Genomic DNA, 17,284 nt, shown 5'->3' with positions numbered 1-17,284 from the left:
AGCCTAAAAGCAGGTGTACCCTTGCTGGACCATAGCAAGAGAATACAGGTACATTTGTTCTAACGGTGACACTAGAAAACACAGTAGAATTGCTCTTCCATCTTAGATCCCTTGAAGGGTCGAGCTATAGCTAGCAATACAGGGTCAATAGAGTTAGACAGCAGTGCTTTCACAGTTGAACCCATGTTGCAGAGTTTGGACCTGGGATGGACATTCTTTTAAAATATTAAAACAATTACTTATCAACTTTAGCAGTTGTTTTATCCCTTTGGTTTTCTGTTTCATTTACTTTGTAACCAATCAGGGAATTAACATAACGTGTATGAGAGAGAGAAAGAGAATACAGTAATCAATTTCTATAACATACTGGGATTAAAGGTATTGAATGGTACAGAGAAAAATACTGCGATGTCCCTATTTACATTTTTTATATTTGTTTGTTGAAATTAAAAGGAAACAAATATAAATAAATACTTTTCTGCATAATGCATTGTTAACCTCTGGAACTCAGTGCCACTGGCTACTTGTTAGTAGTAGGCAGATTAAAAAATTAGATACCTAGATAAATAAAAGCACTATTTGCTGTTATTTAACCTATAAATGAATTTCAAGGACTTGCAAGAATTTGACTCCATTGTGTAAAACCTCCAATCTTGACCCAGGATATGAGATGGATGAGTAGTTTGCTCAGCAGTTGCAGTTCTCCATAATTCCTACAAGGATGAGGCATGGGGCAGCTGTACGAAGCAGCTTTCCTTTTCTATTATGTGGATAAACATTACTTCAGCCTACAGTGCTGTCAAACAGGCAACTTTCACAAGCATTACATCCCTTGTAATTAAAAAATAATAATTTACCCTCATATTTCACTGCTGTAAATTTACTAAAGTCAAATTTTAAGAATTAGTTTCTGATTAGTATATGATAAATCAGGACAGTCTATATCTTTGTAAAAGTCTGCTCTTTAAAAATAAACAACTGAAAATGGCTATGCACATCATTTAAATGAGTCACTTACCAACACTGATCTAGCTTCTATAAATAGAGTGATCTGACATTCTACAGCTACTCCCACAGTACCACCTTCAAACTGAATAAAATGCCTTTAAAACAGAGCTCAAGAGAAGTCTTAAAGCAAGTACTGGGCAAATTTTTCCAACAAACTTTTTTCAGCAAAATATGTAGGTTTGTCACCCAAAAACATTTTGCAAATTTCTGTTGATTTTACTGAACTGTTTGTTCAGAAAAAAAAAGTTTATCTGATTCTTAAGAACAAACATTTCATTTTGACACAATTATATTTGTTTTAAAACAATTTTGTGTTACCAAATTTTCTTTAATTTTATTTCTTTTTAAATACTGAAATGAAACACTTTATTTTGGCTTCAATAAAACATTTTATTTAATCTAAAATGATTTTTCCCCAATGTTCTAATTTGCTGAAAATGGGGGTTTTTTTGTATCACCTGAGACTTTTTTCTTCAATTTTGCAAAAATTGCCAATGAGTCAAAGAAATTGTTATTTTCCCAACTCAGCTCAGATCTGGTATTCTAAAATGCTAAGCATTATCCTGCTCCTTCTTTACCATGTTAAACTGAAATAAAATAGCATTTTTAAGGTTTCATTGGAAAAAATAATTGCACACAGACTGTATATATACTAAAATCAAAATTGTGTCTTTTTATATTTGACTTTGCTGAATGCTCACAGTCTTAACTTTTGCTTGTATTACTGTTATCTTCTCTAATTTTCAGGGGAAATTTTTACATGGTGGCCTTATTAGAACATGTTAGAGCAAAACTCACTCAGATGAGCATACATATATATCTGTTAGTATCTAAGGTGCTACAGGACTACTCATTTTTTATTAAGTTACAGACTAACACTCTATCCCTCTGAGACTTATCAGAACATAATAAAAAGGGTGCCATCTCCCAATAAACCAAAGAAAATTACCCGCCAAAAAAGCAGCGTTTATTTTGAATTTTGAAGCATCTATCCAGTGGTGCAGCCCATCAGGCTTCTACTTATGGCCCACAAGAAGTTTTGTTTACTATAGTCCACACACAGGGGTTGCCAGAGTCTGCTGGTTTCCATATGCGTAGGGGGGGTTTCTGCCAGTATCGCTATAGTGACACACAGGTAAAGCAGTCTCGTGAAGGGAGGTGTGTGCTGATTGCACGAGACATTGACTGTGAGAGTCGTGTGTGCACTCTGCTTCCAATCAAAGCACTGCTACAGTTCAGTCAGCATATCCTACAAATTCTAGGTACATAAGCACATTTAGCAAAACTGCTCTATCCCAGGAGATTGTCTTGGTTACAACACTCTGGCAGCCCATGGACATGAAGGAATGCCACTCATGCGGCCCACTCACTATTCTAGATTAGGGATGCCAATGTGTAGATGAATATACAATTAACTGATAATCCTGGTTTTACTAGTTAATCCTGTTGATTACATGCACTCCCTCCCACCTTTCTGCCTCTATATCAGAAGCAGCAAGGAGGGGAGGCAGGAGCCGGTGTCCGTGAAGAGCTGTCTTAAAAACCAGCTCCCCATGAGCACTAGATTCCCCCCCCCCCACACACACACACCCTCCCACGCTGCTCTTCCATCACCCTCTCCTCTTCCATCACCGCCTGCGGCAAACATATAAACCCACTCCCTGAGTAGGCTGATCTGACAGCCTCACCTGTTCGCGCTTCAAGTTCCCAGCCCATTGTCATGCCCACACCCATAACACCTTGGAGTGTAAGAATGCCAGATGTCCACCATAATTCACCTAGAGAAAGAAGGCCTCCTCAATGGCTGGACCTTTAGTTAAGGTTAACCCACAAATGGGGCAAAATAATCCCCAGAGTTAGCTGGGAACTTGAGGCAGTCTACCCCCCTTCCCTAGTTTAGTGTTTGTTTTATTAAAGGGACATTCTTATTTGGGGAGAGGGGAGGAATATGTTGTGTATTGGGATTGTAGATATAGATCTTGTTGTTATAGTTACTGAGTTAGGTCACCAGGGCTATGTCTACACTGTACTGTAAACTTGATATAAGCAAATTGCGTAGCTTATTTTGAGTTTATTTTGAAATAAAGTGCTATTTCGAGATATCCCTTAACCCTCATGGAATGAGGGTTACTGGGATGTGCGCTCGTTATTTTGAAAAATATTTCGAAATAATGGGTGGCTTGTGAAGACACGGGGTAGCTATTTCGGGATACCCCATGACATACCCTAGGGGTCATCCCAGCTGGTTTGGGCTGGTTCAGATAAATAGTTTTTCTATCTGCCAGTTCTGTGTCATGAAATAAATGGACACTTGCAACTGCTCAAGTTCTCATTTTCCAGTGATTTCTTTCTAAACTGTGGCTTTCCAAATGATACAATAGTCCTGAGTTCCCTGCCACTGCCCTAAACAATATTACAATGCTAAATTCTCCTAAACTAAGAGCTGAAGTTATAAACTACAAACAACTGAAGGGAAGCACTTGTGATGCTAGCAAATGTTGTTCCAATGACTGTCACGAGCAGTAAGAAGGAACTGAGGGGGAGCAGCAGGGTCTTATATTGAGCGTCATAAAGGCGCCACTCCAGGGAGCTCCCTAGCCAACCTGACGGGAGCTGCTAAGGGAAGAATTTCCAGCATCCGTGCATGCAATGTGTGCATGCCTGATTGGAATCAATGTGAACAAGCACTCAGAGAACTATTGTTCGCAAGGTAACACTGCAGTTTGAGTTACTCCTTCCACAGTTCCAGCCTCTCCCTTTAAAGTGCAGTCCAAAGCTGGAATTTAAGTGCATGTAAAAATGGCAACGTGGCATTTCCTGTTTACTGTCTCCAATGACTTCCAAAAGTCCAAATCATTGCTGCTCTCTGTAAGTGGTTTTTCTATCTGCCAGTGCTGCAAATTCAACTTGGAAGTCAAAGGTTAAACTGGTTTCTTGCTGACTGACACATCACCACCAATCTGAAAATGGAAACTAGCAAACAATTCTGTTGATTATGTACAAGGCAGAAAAGCTCTTCCGTGATGTATTAGCACTGTCAGCCATAGATATGACTCTGAATACACAGAGGATGCAAAGTAAGCATCCTAACCTAGCCTAATCTGCAAATAATCAACTTCAAAACCCAGTTTTCCATGTATTGTTTTATTTCCATATTGTCCCAAGTGGCATCAGCAATGGCAATTCTAATATATTGATATATATTTTAATGTGCACATGAATATTATTTTAAAATTCCTTCTATTTCATGCAATATATTTTAAAATTCTATAACATTAATATACCACTAGTGTTTTATTTATCATTATGATTTTAAAAATGTTTTACTATAAACATTTATATATTTTAACTGCTTTGTTTTACGTTTTTGAATGTTTCCCTGTAATGAAGTATATTGTATGCAATCTTATTGATTACAATTAAATGTATGCTAAAGCTCAACTTATACAGCTTTTAAAAATTAAACAACAAAAACATTCTGCTAAAGGAAAGTAAGGAAGTTCATAACACCGCTTGTCCAAAATATTTATGATCAATAATTCCAAAAAGTCTTGCAACCGAAAATTAAAAGAATATAAAACATAACACACAAAGCAAACTTCACTAGTTAGCAATGACATTAAGGATCTGTAGGATAATGCCCTAAGATTTAGGGAAGCCTTCTGTATATTGAAGTTGCAACTTGAATTTTATTACACAACTTTCATATTCATCATTTACCAGACAAACATTAATATGCATTCCATAATATTCTATATCACCTTATTTAATTAATGGTATTAACTATGTGTTACTCTTGGAATGTCTGAATTCACTGTATTGAGGCAACGAGATCCTACATTCTAATACTTTCATTAAACAGCCCATTAAGATCTTTCCTCAAAGATCATTTAAGCAACTTCTCTGAACACTAAATATGACTAAATTATTTCTAGGAGTTGTTTAATATTTGATCTCAGATTATTGGGAAATTCACAAAATTGGTAAGGTCAATTTATAATAGTTCTTATGGAACTAATTAGGATTTTAAAGATATAGTCTCTCTACAATAACAATAAGATTCTATTAATGTACAATAAATAGTACTGGCTTATCTCTTGTAATATAAAATTAGCTTTTCATAGCTCAGTTCTCATACCTAAATGACTATCTTAAGCCATGAGAGATACAATGTAGTAAATTAATTATAATTGAATTCAACACTGTTTACTGATGACAGACCAAAGAAACTAAGTAGATCCATATAGCTAAAATGTTGTTTGGGTATGGATGTATATACACAGCAAGAGCAAATTCTGTGTTGGGGATTTCTGAAGAATGAATGCCAGTTTGATACACAGCCTCAGTTATTGATGGTAAATCTATGTATGGCATCTGTAAAGGGTATCCTGTCACCTAGAGAAACATAGGATTGTAAAAATAAATACAGTTGGATTATTTTATGAAAAACTAAATGTTATACCTTAATTTATAATAGCTTTATGGATAAAAAACGTTCACATATCAAAAACAATATACAGTGTATGCTTATGTCTGAATTTGAAATGAAGCATTTGATAATTTTCCTATGAAATGTTACATCAAGTTGTCTAATTATTAAGTAACCAATCTCCCTTATATATAACATTTATTTTTGCTTTGAGCTATTGATTCAATGAAAAGATTATACTGTATATTTTTGTATCATATTACAAAACATACTGTAAACATGATTGCATTAAGAAACTTTTAGAAAAATAAAAAATAGTTCTTTCTTTGTATTTAATAGCCATGATAAACTGGGAGAATGAAATCCTGTCTCCAATAAAGCCAATGTGGCTAGGATTTCATGCAGGATATCCAAAATAAAAGTTTTGTCAGTATACATGAGAAGCCCAGAATACATGAGAAAGCAATTAATATTAATCAGCAATTGATTGTAGAAGTAAAGCACAGTATTTATCTACATAGATTTTGGTATTTATCTGTTTCTGGTACATATTAGCTGCATATAGTAGAGGATAACTGATTTTGAGACAAGAGAAATGCAACAGATCTAATCTATCTGGACTTCAATACAACATTTTATATGGTACCACCTGGGAAATTATTAGTGAAAATGGAGAAGATGGGTGGTTAATAAACAAGCTGTAAGGTGGGTAAGGAGCTGGCTAATAGGAAAATGACAAAAAATGATTACATATATTTCTGTAACTATTATTCTTAGAGATGTGTTGCACATGTCCATTCCACTTTAGGTGAGTGAGTGTCAGTGCACCGAAGATGGAGAACTTTTCCTCATAGTGATATCCATTAGGACAGTGCATGGGCCCACCACACTTTCATGTACTTGTGAAGAGCATAAAGAGGTAAAGCTGCACTGGATAGCTAGTAGTGATAGAAATGTAGCCGTGTTAGTCTGGGGTAGTTGAAGCAAAATGCAGGATAGCTAGTATAAGCAGTGACTCTGATGTGGAGGGGAAGGAGAGTGGCTTGCAGAATGGACAAATGTAACATTTTTTAAAATACAGGCAGTCCCCGGGTTACATGGATCCGACTTACATCGGATCCCTACTTACAAACAGGGTGAGGCAACCCCGCACTAGCTGCTTCCCCCCCCGCAGACCAGGAAGATGCGAAGCTAGCGCGCGCCCCCCCCTCCCCCCAGCAGACCAGGGAGACGTGGAGCAGTTTTTCTCAGCAGACACCTCAGCTTGAGAATAAAGGACTGAGGTGTGGAAGAATAAAACTGAGCTCTGGAGAAATGTTTGGCTAGAGTTTCCCCTACAATATGTACCAGTTCCGACTTACATACAAATTCAACTTAGAACAAACCTACAGTCCCTATCTTGTACGTAACCCGGGGACTGCCTGTAGTCTCAAAATTTGTATTCAACCATATTTTTTCAAGTGTTTGAATATATCCCTTCCATTTTAGGTAATTAACAGGCAGTTTTAATCGAGTGGGATAATGGAGTATACCTGACCCAGGGGTCTGCAACCTTTCAAAGAAGAAGAAAAATGTTTTTTGTTGTCTTTCACCAAAATATTTCAAAAGCTGTATAACAACAAAGCTATATGTACACATACAAAAAGGCAGTAGGTTCTGGGAGAGAGATCAGGGCTGGGGCAGAGGTGCAGGAGGATGGGTCAAATACATAGATACTACATTCATATTCCAAATACATCCAGGACACTAATAGGTAGTCCTGCTGCTACAGCTACAATTTTATTTTTAGTGCACTCTCTCAAGCAGAACTAGCACAGGTATGTCTCCTCAAACTAGAATTTACACCTCTAGTTCAATGGGTAGACATAGTCCTAGAGGCACATCAAAGAATCTGACCCAAAGAGGGTATCTTATAATAAATAATTAGCAACATTTTAAATAAGTTTAAATGTACAGTAACATTTGTATTTGTGTTATGAGCAGATGCAAGTATAAAGGGAAAACAATAACACAAAAGATGATTTAGAACTAGAACACAATTCTGCTTTTGTTGTATAATATTGTTATAACTAGGCTCTGTTGTTTCCCCAGCCAGCTCCATTTTTCTATTTAATGAATGGATCTTTCAGAAGAATCTATAGAATATGACTGTGATAAATAAAATCATTGTAGAAATATTTTCTTTCAAGAAAATGGAATATCCCAAGTGATGTGATTTAAACTGAAGTTTCAGAACAGGAACTTTGAGAATATACATAACATTAAAAAATTCTGTTTTACTGTTTATGGCAGAAGCTGTATCATACCTAGTGAAGATATTTAGTGCATCTGTGAAAATTTTACATGCTTTTTGTTTGTTTCTCACGTAGTTAAGATAAAAAAAGGGGTCCTACTGAGTCAGTAAATTTACTCCAAATATATACTGGAGTACTGTATCTGAAATCAAAATCTGTCTCATTGTATGGGCTATAAAATTACACAGTCCTTATTCTCACACATTGTACAAAAGCTGATTTACATTCATGTTATTGAATGAATTAAACATCCTAGGGGCTGCGTCTAGACTGGCATGATTTTATGGAAATACTTTTAAGGGAAAAGTTTTTCCGTTAAAAGTATTTCCGCAAAAGAGCGTCTAGATTGTCCCCGAAGTTATCGTTATAACGATGCACTTTTGCGAAAAAGTGTGTCTACATTGGTGGGACACTTTTGCGCAAAAGCAGAAACCTGGAATCATTTTGAAGAGGGCAAAAGGGCACCAGCCCTTTCCGGGGGCGGGGGCTGGAGCTCCTTTGAGACACGTGCTTAAAGGGATCTCCCTGGACAGCCATTTCTCTCTTGCTGCGTGCTATAGGACCTCTTGCAGGGACTGACAGCCATAGCAGTTTTGGTGGTTGTCCTCTGCCTTTTTGGACACCACTGCCTTTTGTCACTTAGTGCCTTTGCCTGGTTTTTTTTTTTTTTCCAATCTCCCTTGTTTTTTCTGCCATAGAGCCAGGGGTGGCCATGTGCCTGCTCTGGCCCCTTCCGGCCATTTTGGAGTGCCTGCAGCTAGTGCTCCAGGCTGGTGCACTCCTGTTCCAGGACCTGGAGGCCATGGCGTCCCTGTGGCATCCCCACCCCACGGTGGAGAGGCCACTGTGGAGGCTGGACACCAGTACAGACTGGGGGGACCGGCTGGTCCTGGGGCAATGGGACGACCAGCAATGGGCTCCAGAACTTTCGCATATGAAAGCGGACGTTCCTGGAGCTGTGTGCCTGGATCGCCCCTGCGCTCCAGAGAACCACCACCCAGCTGCAGGCACCCATCCCCATCGACAAGAGGGTCGCCATCACAGTCTGGAAGCTGGCCACCCTGGACAGCTACAGATCGGTGGCACACCAGTTCGGGGTGGGCAGATCCACCGTCGGTGTTATCATGATGGAGGTAAGTCCCAGGAGGAGTGGGGAGTGAGGTGGGGGGAGGGTGCTGCACTCCATGCCCAGGGGCAGCCAAGACTCCAGGCTGGGTCACCCAGGGGTTTGAGCCATCCCTCCCTTGCACAGGCCTGCTGGTGGGGGGGGGGGGCCGTGAAGCGAGGGGGCCCTGGCGTGTGTGTGTGCATAAGCACAGAGGGCATCATGGGGGGGGCAAGGGAGCGCACACTCACACTGCCTTATGTAATGTGTTCCCGTGTTTCTCTGCACCCTTCTGCAGGTCGTCCACACCATCAATGATGTCCTGCACGACGTGGATGCTACGGTGGCCAGCTTTGCTGCCCTCGGGTTCCCCAACTGTGTGGGAGCCCTGGATACAATCCACATGCCTGTCTGGGCCCCAGAACATCAAGCAGCCCATTTTATGAACAGGAAGGGGTACTGCTTGATCGTACTTCAGGCCCTCGTGGACCACCGTGGCCACTTCCTGGACATTTATGCAGGCTGGTCTGGCAGAGCACACAACTCCCGCATACTACGCAACTCCGGCCTGTTTCGCAGGCTGGAGGCAGGCACCTACTTCCGCCGGCAGGAGTTTACTGTCAGGTATGTGCCCTATGTGTCATCGGGGATGCAGCCTACCCCCTACTGCCTTGGCTAATGCAGCCCTACACGGAGTGGCTGGATCAGAACCGGGCCCGGTTCAACGACCACCTCAACCAGGCCCTCAATCAAGTGGAGTGTGCCTTTGGCTGTTTGAAAGTCCGCTTCTGGTGTTTGCTCACCCATCTCGAGATGGGTGAGCGGAATGCCACGGAGGTAGTGGCCACGTGCTGCGTGCTCCACAATCTTGTGGAGCGGAGTGGGGAGGCCTTCTTCCCTGCATGGATGGCAGCCGAGGGCCAGGCCTATGAACAGCCCCACACAGCTGCCATTCGCCAGGTGCACCAGGATGGGGTGCGCATCCGGGAGGCCCTGACGGACATGTTCTCCCAGGCCCCATAGTAGGGTCACCTCGGTCTCCCTTTGCAACTCCCTCCCATCCCTTAACCTTCCTCCTCCCCTTCCCTTTCCTTACCTCCAAATAAACACCAAACACAGTTTTTTCTTGAACACAAAAACTTGTGTTTTATTATTTACAATTGGGAGAGGGGAGACCTTGAACTGGGAGGGGGAGGAGACCTTGAACTGGAAGGGGGAGGAGACTTTCAACTGGGAGGGGTGACCCCTGCGACCGCTCCTGCGGGGGCGGACCTGCACATGGGCGGCAGGCCACGTCGGGGCAGGCTGCACGGGGAAGTGGGCAGGAGGGGCAGGAGGAGGAAGGATAGGGGCAGGAGCAGGAGGGACAGGAGCAGGAAAGACAGGGATAGGGGCAGGGGCAGGAGGGGCCATTGCAGGAGGAGCAGGACCAGGGGCAGGAGGAGCCACTGCAGGGGAGGGGTGGCAGGTGCATGGGGCAAGACCATACCATAATGGATGGCATGGCCAATGTGGGCGGTGAGGGTTGCAATGGAATCCTCCATGCGGATGCACTGGGCCTGGAAGAGCCCCAGGCCTCCTGGGCCACTGCAGGTCCGCCTCCATGCGCCGAGTGATGGCTGCCTCGACGTGCTTGACGGCCTGCACGTGGCGCCGAAGGAGCTGGTCCCGGTGGCGGAGCCTCTGCCTCGGTGGTTGGGCGGCTGGGGATGCTGCTGCTGCAGGACTAGAGGGTCCCTGGCTTGTGCTTGGTCCTGCTGCAGGGAACAGAAGGATGGGTCAGTCAGGCAGCCCGGCCACTGTCCCCACACCTCATGCCCTCCACCCCTGAGCCCAGGTGACACCACAGTAGTGTGGCTTGGGCCCACTCGGTTAACCCCCTCCCCCCCGTGTTGTATGTTTGCATACAGGACCACCCCTGGAGTAGGGTCCTCCTCCATGTATTGGAACCACCGATCTGTGTCCTGGCCCCGTGGAAGGTGGGAGGGCACTTATGTTGTGTTAACCTGTGGAACTCCCTGCCGGTGGAGGCTGTGAAGCTTTGGGCTAATCAATGGTGTTTGACAGGGAGTGAGATGAATCCCCACACAGTGCCTGGGAGCACATCTGACAGACGTGGTCTGGGCTCTCAGATTCCCCCCCTCCGGCAGCCCCGACGTCTCTCAGATTCCCCTCACGTGGGATGTCTCCTGGACGGAACCAGGGGTGACTGGGGAGTGTACCATCCTTGCAGCAAAACTGAGGTGGTCACCTAGGGCTGGCCCGAGCACTTCCCCTCCTCCCCCTCCCGTTAGCCCTCACACATGTAGCCCAGGGACATGTGTGGCCGCAGTGGGGACTTCCCTCAGGGGGCCAGCCAAGGCACCGGGAGCAGGCGAGGGGCTCAGTGGGGGCCACGCTCACAGGGCTGTGACGCTGTGGTTTTCCCAGGAGCAGCTGGCTGTGCCTCAGAACTGTGCCGTTCTGTGTGCTGCACCCTTGCGGAGGTGCGGGCTCTGGCCTGAGCCCCTGGGGCCCTGGCTGTTTCCAGCCGGCATCCACCCTTCCCCCCTAGTCCTGCCGAATGTGTGTGAGCAGCACGGTCCCAGGCGTGCCCTGGAGCTGCCTGCCGCGGCTACATGCCGCTCGGTCACCAGGCTGCACGTGGTTGCACGTGCTGCTTACTGTCTAATGTTACACAGAGTGAAGCTCATGTGGCCTGAGTGACGTGCTCTACCCCCCCCCTCCCCGCCCCGCCCTTGTGAGTGCAAAGACTCACCGGTGAATCCTTCCCTGGCCTCCGAGGATGCACGGGAGACGTCGGGGCTGCCGGAGGGGGCCTGCAGGGTGGCAGTGCTGGCCTCATCCTCTGACCCGCTGCTGGTGTCTCCTCCCCCCCCCCCCCTTGGTGGTCCTGGTGAAGTGGGGGTGCATGCTGCTGTCCACGGGGATGTCCGGTGCTTGCGGTGCTGGCTGGCTCAAAATGGCATGGAGCCATCGGTAGTGGGGGCAGGTGTCGTCTCCTGTTCCCTGGCCCTTGCTGGCCCGGACGTAGTCCAGGCGCAGTTCCTTAACTTTAGCCCAGACTTGCTCCAGGGTCTGGGCTGGGTGGCCCTGCTGGGCGAGCGCCTGGGCCATGCGGGCAAAAATGTCTGCGTTCTGGTGCCGGGAGTGGGTGTTGTGCAGGGCTTCCTCCTCCAGCCACAGGTCCATGAGGGCTTCCAGCTCCCCTAATGACCAGGATGGGGCCCGTCTTTTTCTGGCCTTGGGGGCCTCTTGTGCTGGAGGTGCAGGTGCCTGATTCCCCCCCTGGAGCTACCATCGTGCTCTGGGGTGGCTGTTGAGGACAGCAGGGGCCACGTGGCAGACCTCTGGCCAGAGGTCTGAGAAGGGCTCCTGCCTCGTGACCTTAGCAGCCTGCGTCTGCTTTAAGGGGGCTTGGGTTACCAGGAAGTCCGGGAGCTGACTGCAGCTACGGAGTCTCCAAGAGGCCACTAGGGCTTTTTTCCTGTTTAGCCTGCTTTTCCGCAAAACATCTTAGCTGCCTGTCTACACTGGCCCTCTTGTGCAAAATCATTTCCTCAAGAGTGCTTTTTCCTGAACTGGAGCGTCAAAGCATTTGCACAAGAAGCACTGATTTCGGACAGTAGAACGTCAGTGCTCTTGCGCAAAATCAAGCGGCCAGTGTAGACAGCTGGCAAGTTTTTGCGCAAAAGCAGTTGCTTTTGTGCAAAATCTTGCCAGTCTAGATGCACTCATTCTGAAATAATGATAATTGTTTAAAACAAACAACAAAAGATTACTTTCAAACAAATACACCTGGCAATTTCCTAGACTGGGTCTCTTGTGGCCACATCAAGCTGTTTTGATCTTTTCAGATTCAAGGAGGATGAAGGTGATCCTTATGCTAAGATCTACCCTTATGCTGAAGTCGTATTTCAGCCTTATTTTGAGTTCTTAAGTGATGTCTTGGCCTCATTTTGCATGTCAGGATATGGATGAATTATCACAGACTGAGTATGGACAGAAACCTGCTGGTCCATTTTGTTTGTTTTATGTATGCCCTGCATAATCAGCAGACTAAACATTTTAAACAAATGATGGGGGGGGGGGGGGGGGGGGGGGAGATTGGTTTTGCGTTGTACTTTGTTCTTATACTTTCACATGATTTCCAAGTTCTGAGGATAAATTTACAACTTGTATCTTGGTCTCTAACGTCATTACTCATCAGATGTTATAATTGCTCACTTTGTGTTATCATCTGCTACAGTACAGGCATCTAGTGCCTATTCTGGCAGTCTAAAGTTAAATGGACTTGCCAGCTTGTCTGTTGGTAGACCACACTCCTACAGAACTGAAGCGCTGCATCTCCTAGAAAAATCTTACCTCAGAAATGGGTATTTCATCCCTAAATGGATGAGAATATATCTAAAATGAGATTATGTACCTGTAACTTGAGTCCCTATTTGTATTCCATACTGGACATGCAAGTGCACCACGAGCCTGAGTTTGGAAATGTTTCTTAGCAGTGTTCATTGACCCTCACATACATAACACATCTCCTCATGCTCCCAGCTGAGGGTATAAGCGGTAGTGCGGATCAATGCCTCTCCAGTTTTCCTCTCACTGTTACAGAATCCAGTCTAAAGCAGCAGGGATGGAGGGCATATGGTGAAACACAGCTAGGCACCACACATCTTGAAGAAATTCCTGTTACAGGTAAATAACTTCTTCTTCCTTGTGTGATAGTCCCTATGTGTATTCCACACATGGGTGACTCATGAGCTGTGATCAGTATTGAGGTGGGAGCGAGGATCCCAATGGAAGTGTGGACTGCAGTGGAGCCTGGCCCATGGCTGTGTCTGTTGCTGATGCTTGTACAATGGCGTAGTGTGTTGTGAACATGTAAACAGGTTGCCATGTCGCTGCTTGACAGATATCCTACCAGGATTAATTTACCAAGGAAGCCAAAGAGGTAGCCTGCACCAGTGTAGAATGCACCATAACTCTGTCAAATGGGTGTAGGTTGGATGCTTTGTAGCATTCAAGGATGCATCCAGAGACCCAGATGGAGATTCATTGGGATAAGAGGTTGACCCTTTCATCACTCAGTGATGGCCATGAACAGTTTTGGTGATTTGTGAAATGGTTGACTCCTGTGGAGGTAGAAAGGTAGCATGCAATGGATGTCAAGGGAATGCAAAGCCTGGGAAAGCATGTGGCCTTGGGGGGCAGACTGGCAGGTGGATGGACTGACTGAGGTGAACTTAAGATGCCACTTTTGGAAGGAATTTCTGGTGCAGACATAGGGACACCTGGTCCTTATGGAAGATTGTATGTGTGTTTGGGGGAGGGGTGCTATAGGGATGTTAAATTTAGATTAACTGGCTAATCAAATAGTCGATGCAATTTGCATTGACTATTCGATTAGTCAATAAGGGCACTTCCGCCTTTGAAGTATAGCAACAGCCCCAGGGCTACACTTCAAAGGTGAAAGCACTGCAGGGAGCACAGGGCTAGCTGAGTCCCCTCTTGTCCCATGCTCCCCTTGGTGTTTCAAAGTGGCAGCACCACATGAAGCTCAGGGCCAGCCAGGGACTGGTTTGGCCCTGGGTTTCATGTGGCGCTACTGTTTTGAAGCACCCCTTTCTGTACCCTGCACTCCTTACTGCCTCTTTCTGAGATAGCTACCAATGAGAGGTGAGGGGAGGAGCATGTTGCTAGCAGTTCAAAGGGGTTCTTGTGAGGGCAGAGAGACTGAGATTAAGGTCCCATGGGGGTGAGGACTTCAGCACTTGTGGAAAGATATTGATAATCCTTTCATGAAGTGGATAATGATAGGCTGTGTAAACACAGAAGTACCATCCACAAGTGGGAGAAAGGTGCTAACCGCTGCTAAATGCACCCAAATAGAGTTGAGAGCCAGAGAATCTTGCATAGCTCTTGCAGTAGGAGAGGACTGGGTGAAAACATATAGCAAAGGTCACCGGTCCAACGGAGGAGGAAATCATTGCCCTGAGAACTTGTAGCCATATAGAATCTCTCCACATTTTCCTGGGTCTGGCTGCCTCTTGTACCAGCCATAACTTGATCTATAACAAAATATTGAACTTTCTAAAGTACTGAAATACCTTAAGGTTTAAATGCTAAATTCCAAAATCAAACAACACTAGTTTTCTGTATCTGGCATAAAGTGTCTTATCGGTTTTGCAACTTCGAATGAAATGGCCTTATTAAAAAAAATGTAATTCAAGCCTACAAAACAAAATTTCAGAAACTGGCAAAACAGAATGGTTAGGTCCTAAAAGCCTCACATATTTACACAATATGCATATATATTCACAAACAGATACATACATAGTCTTAACATCTTTTTGTACTCTATTTTAATTATTTCTGCATAGCTGTACAAAAAACACATTCCTTTTAATATCTTTGGAATGGTTAAGTTCCAATAGAAATCCCTGTGTTCTTTTAGCAAATTTGACTAAAGTGTTCATAGTCAAATGATTATTAGATTGTCTCTTTGCCTGCATTATTTATAGACATTCCTTTGGAAAAGGGCCCATTTTTCCTTCAGAAAGGCTGCAAAGAAGCCAAGAATTCTTTTTCTATAAAACTTTTCCTTTTCAGCATTTTTACAATATTTTAACTGCTCAGTTTCCTCCAGATTCCAGTTAATTTATCACTCATTGCTTTTTCCTTAAAATGAAAACTTCTTTAGTTTAGATATTACCATTCCAAGTATTATTCCAAGGATTTGAATGTCCAATGTGTGCACTTACTCATTTCCCTTGTTCCTGCCACTATGTCCTCAGGGCTCTAAGCCTGTTTTTCAATTTCTCTTGCTTGCTTGCCTGCTTGTCTGGGCACAATCCTGCATTTCTTGCTGAATGGCCCCTTTTGGACACAGACTTTGTTTCACTACCAGTTTAGCAAGTAGGGAGGGCTCCTCAACTAGCCCCCACAGCTCCTGGTTCCTTTTCTTGGGTAAATCCAAATTTTCATTTCTTCAGTCAGCTAATTTTTTAAATGCCTCATCGCAGGCTTTTCATAACAGCCAGATTGCAGCAGTATCTCTTTTTATTGAGGTTAAGAGTGTGTAAACCCATAAATATTTACCCAGTTTGTTCTCAAGGTCTGCATGGTATAAATATCAGCTAAGGCATTGTCAGACCATGGGCTATGCCTAAACTTCTGCAATATTTGTTCCAAAGATAGACTTTACTTCTCCTCTTCGTGAGGGTCTCTTTCTGAATCTTTGCACTAATGTGCCCAGTTTGCTTTTAATAGGAATCTTTACTCTTATTTGTCTTGTACCCTTAAGACCTTATACGACGGTAGAATGGAGACACTAGGTTTCATTCTTTTGGGCTCGACCCTATTACAATTGAGGGTATACAACCTTTAAATTATTTCCCCACAACAGGGTCAGAGAGTGAAATACTAACCCCCTCTCCTTATTCTGCCCTACTACAACTGATGATTTGTATAGCTTTAAGACAATCCCTTGATTCCTTATTCCCCTGCCATGTAAAGGCGGGGGAGGGGCGGGAGCAAGAAGTCTAATTCTCCGCCTTTCTCCTAGAGTTCCTCTGGAGCAATACTAATGCAGGCTTTGGTTTCTATGTCCAGTACAGAGGTCCCATTGGGAGTGCCCCACTTCACAAAGAGGTCCAGGCACATGGTGTCATGTCGCTCCCATTATTGGTAAAGGTAGATAGTTTTGCTGGCAGGTACACAGCCTGAAGCATCATGTAGTTCCAGATGCACTAGTTCCAGAGTCAGACTGATTTCAAACAGAAGGAGGAAGCTCAGGCTTCACCCTGCTTGTTGATGAATGCTACTGTGTTCTTTGAGAGGAGTAAAATGAAGAGGGACCATATGAGTCGGAGTAAGGCCTGACATATGAGATGGACTGCCTGAAGTTCTAGCACATCTTTGTGCAGTCTGCCTTCCATGGCATCCACAACCCCTTTACTATGTGGCTCCCTAAGTGAGCTCTCCATCCCACTAGGGAGGTGTGTGTCACAATGGTCACGTATGGTGTAGGAGGGTTGAAGAAGGTGCCAATCATGATCTTGAAGAGATCAGACCATCATGTGAGGGACAACAGCATGATCCCAGGAACAGTGATCCTGAAGTCTATATGATCTTTGCTGGGTCTGTAGAGGGAGAGAATCCATGTTTGGAGACAGCAGTATGGAGGTGTCCTATAGGTGCAGGCTACCATATACCCAAGGAGGCAGACACACCGGCAAATCATGGTGTACAGTCTGCGATGCAGGCTCGTAATGAGGGCTGACAGCACTGTGAACTTGTCTGCTGGGATAAAAGCCCATACCAGAATGCAATTGAACTATGCCCCAAAGAAGTGTATTGTCTGTGTGGGTATCAACACTGACTTTTCCTTGTTGATACAGACACCTAGGATGCTAGGAGACTGCAAAGACAGCAGCTTCCTGTCAT

General features: G+C 44.4%; 1 protein-coding gene across 1 annotated transcript in view; it reads right to left on the bottom strand.

Annotated features, from left to right (window-relative positions):
- Positions 1-3,879: 3,879 nt before the first annotated feature.
- CC2D2B (coiled-coil and C2 domain containing 2B) overlaps positions 3,880-17,284 on the bottom strand; it is a 152,413-nt gene continuing 139,008 nt past the window's right edge. Inside the window, exon 34 of the mRNA XM_089780176.1 lies at positions 3,880-5,403. Within this exon, the coding sequence (XP_089636302.1) occupies positions 5,215-5,403 (189 nt within the window). The 3' untranslated portion in view covers positions 3,880-5,214. The remainder of the gene's footprint in view (positions 5,404-17,284) is intronic.

This window comes from Pelodiscus sinensis, chromosome 8 (assembly GCF_052426305.1).
Source record: "Pelodiscus sinensis isolate ZL-2025 chromosome 8, ASM5242630v1, whole genome shotgun sequence".
In the NCBI taxonomy this organism is placed as follows: Eukaryota; Metazoa; Chordata; order Testudines; family Trionychidae; genus Pelodiscus; species Pelodiscus sinensis.
The sequence above is the reverse complement of the archived record's forward strand: the minus strand, read 5'-3'. Positions and strand labels throughout refer to the sequence as shown.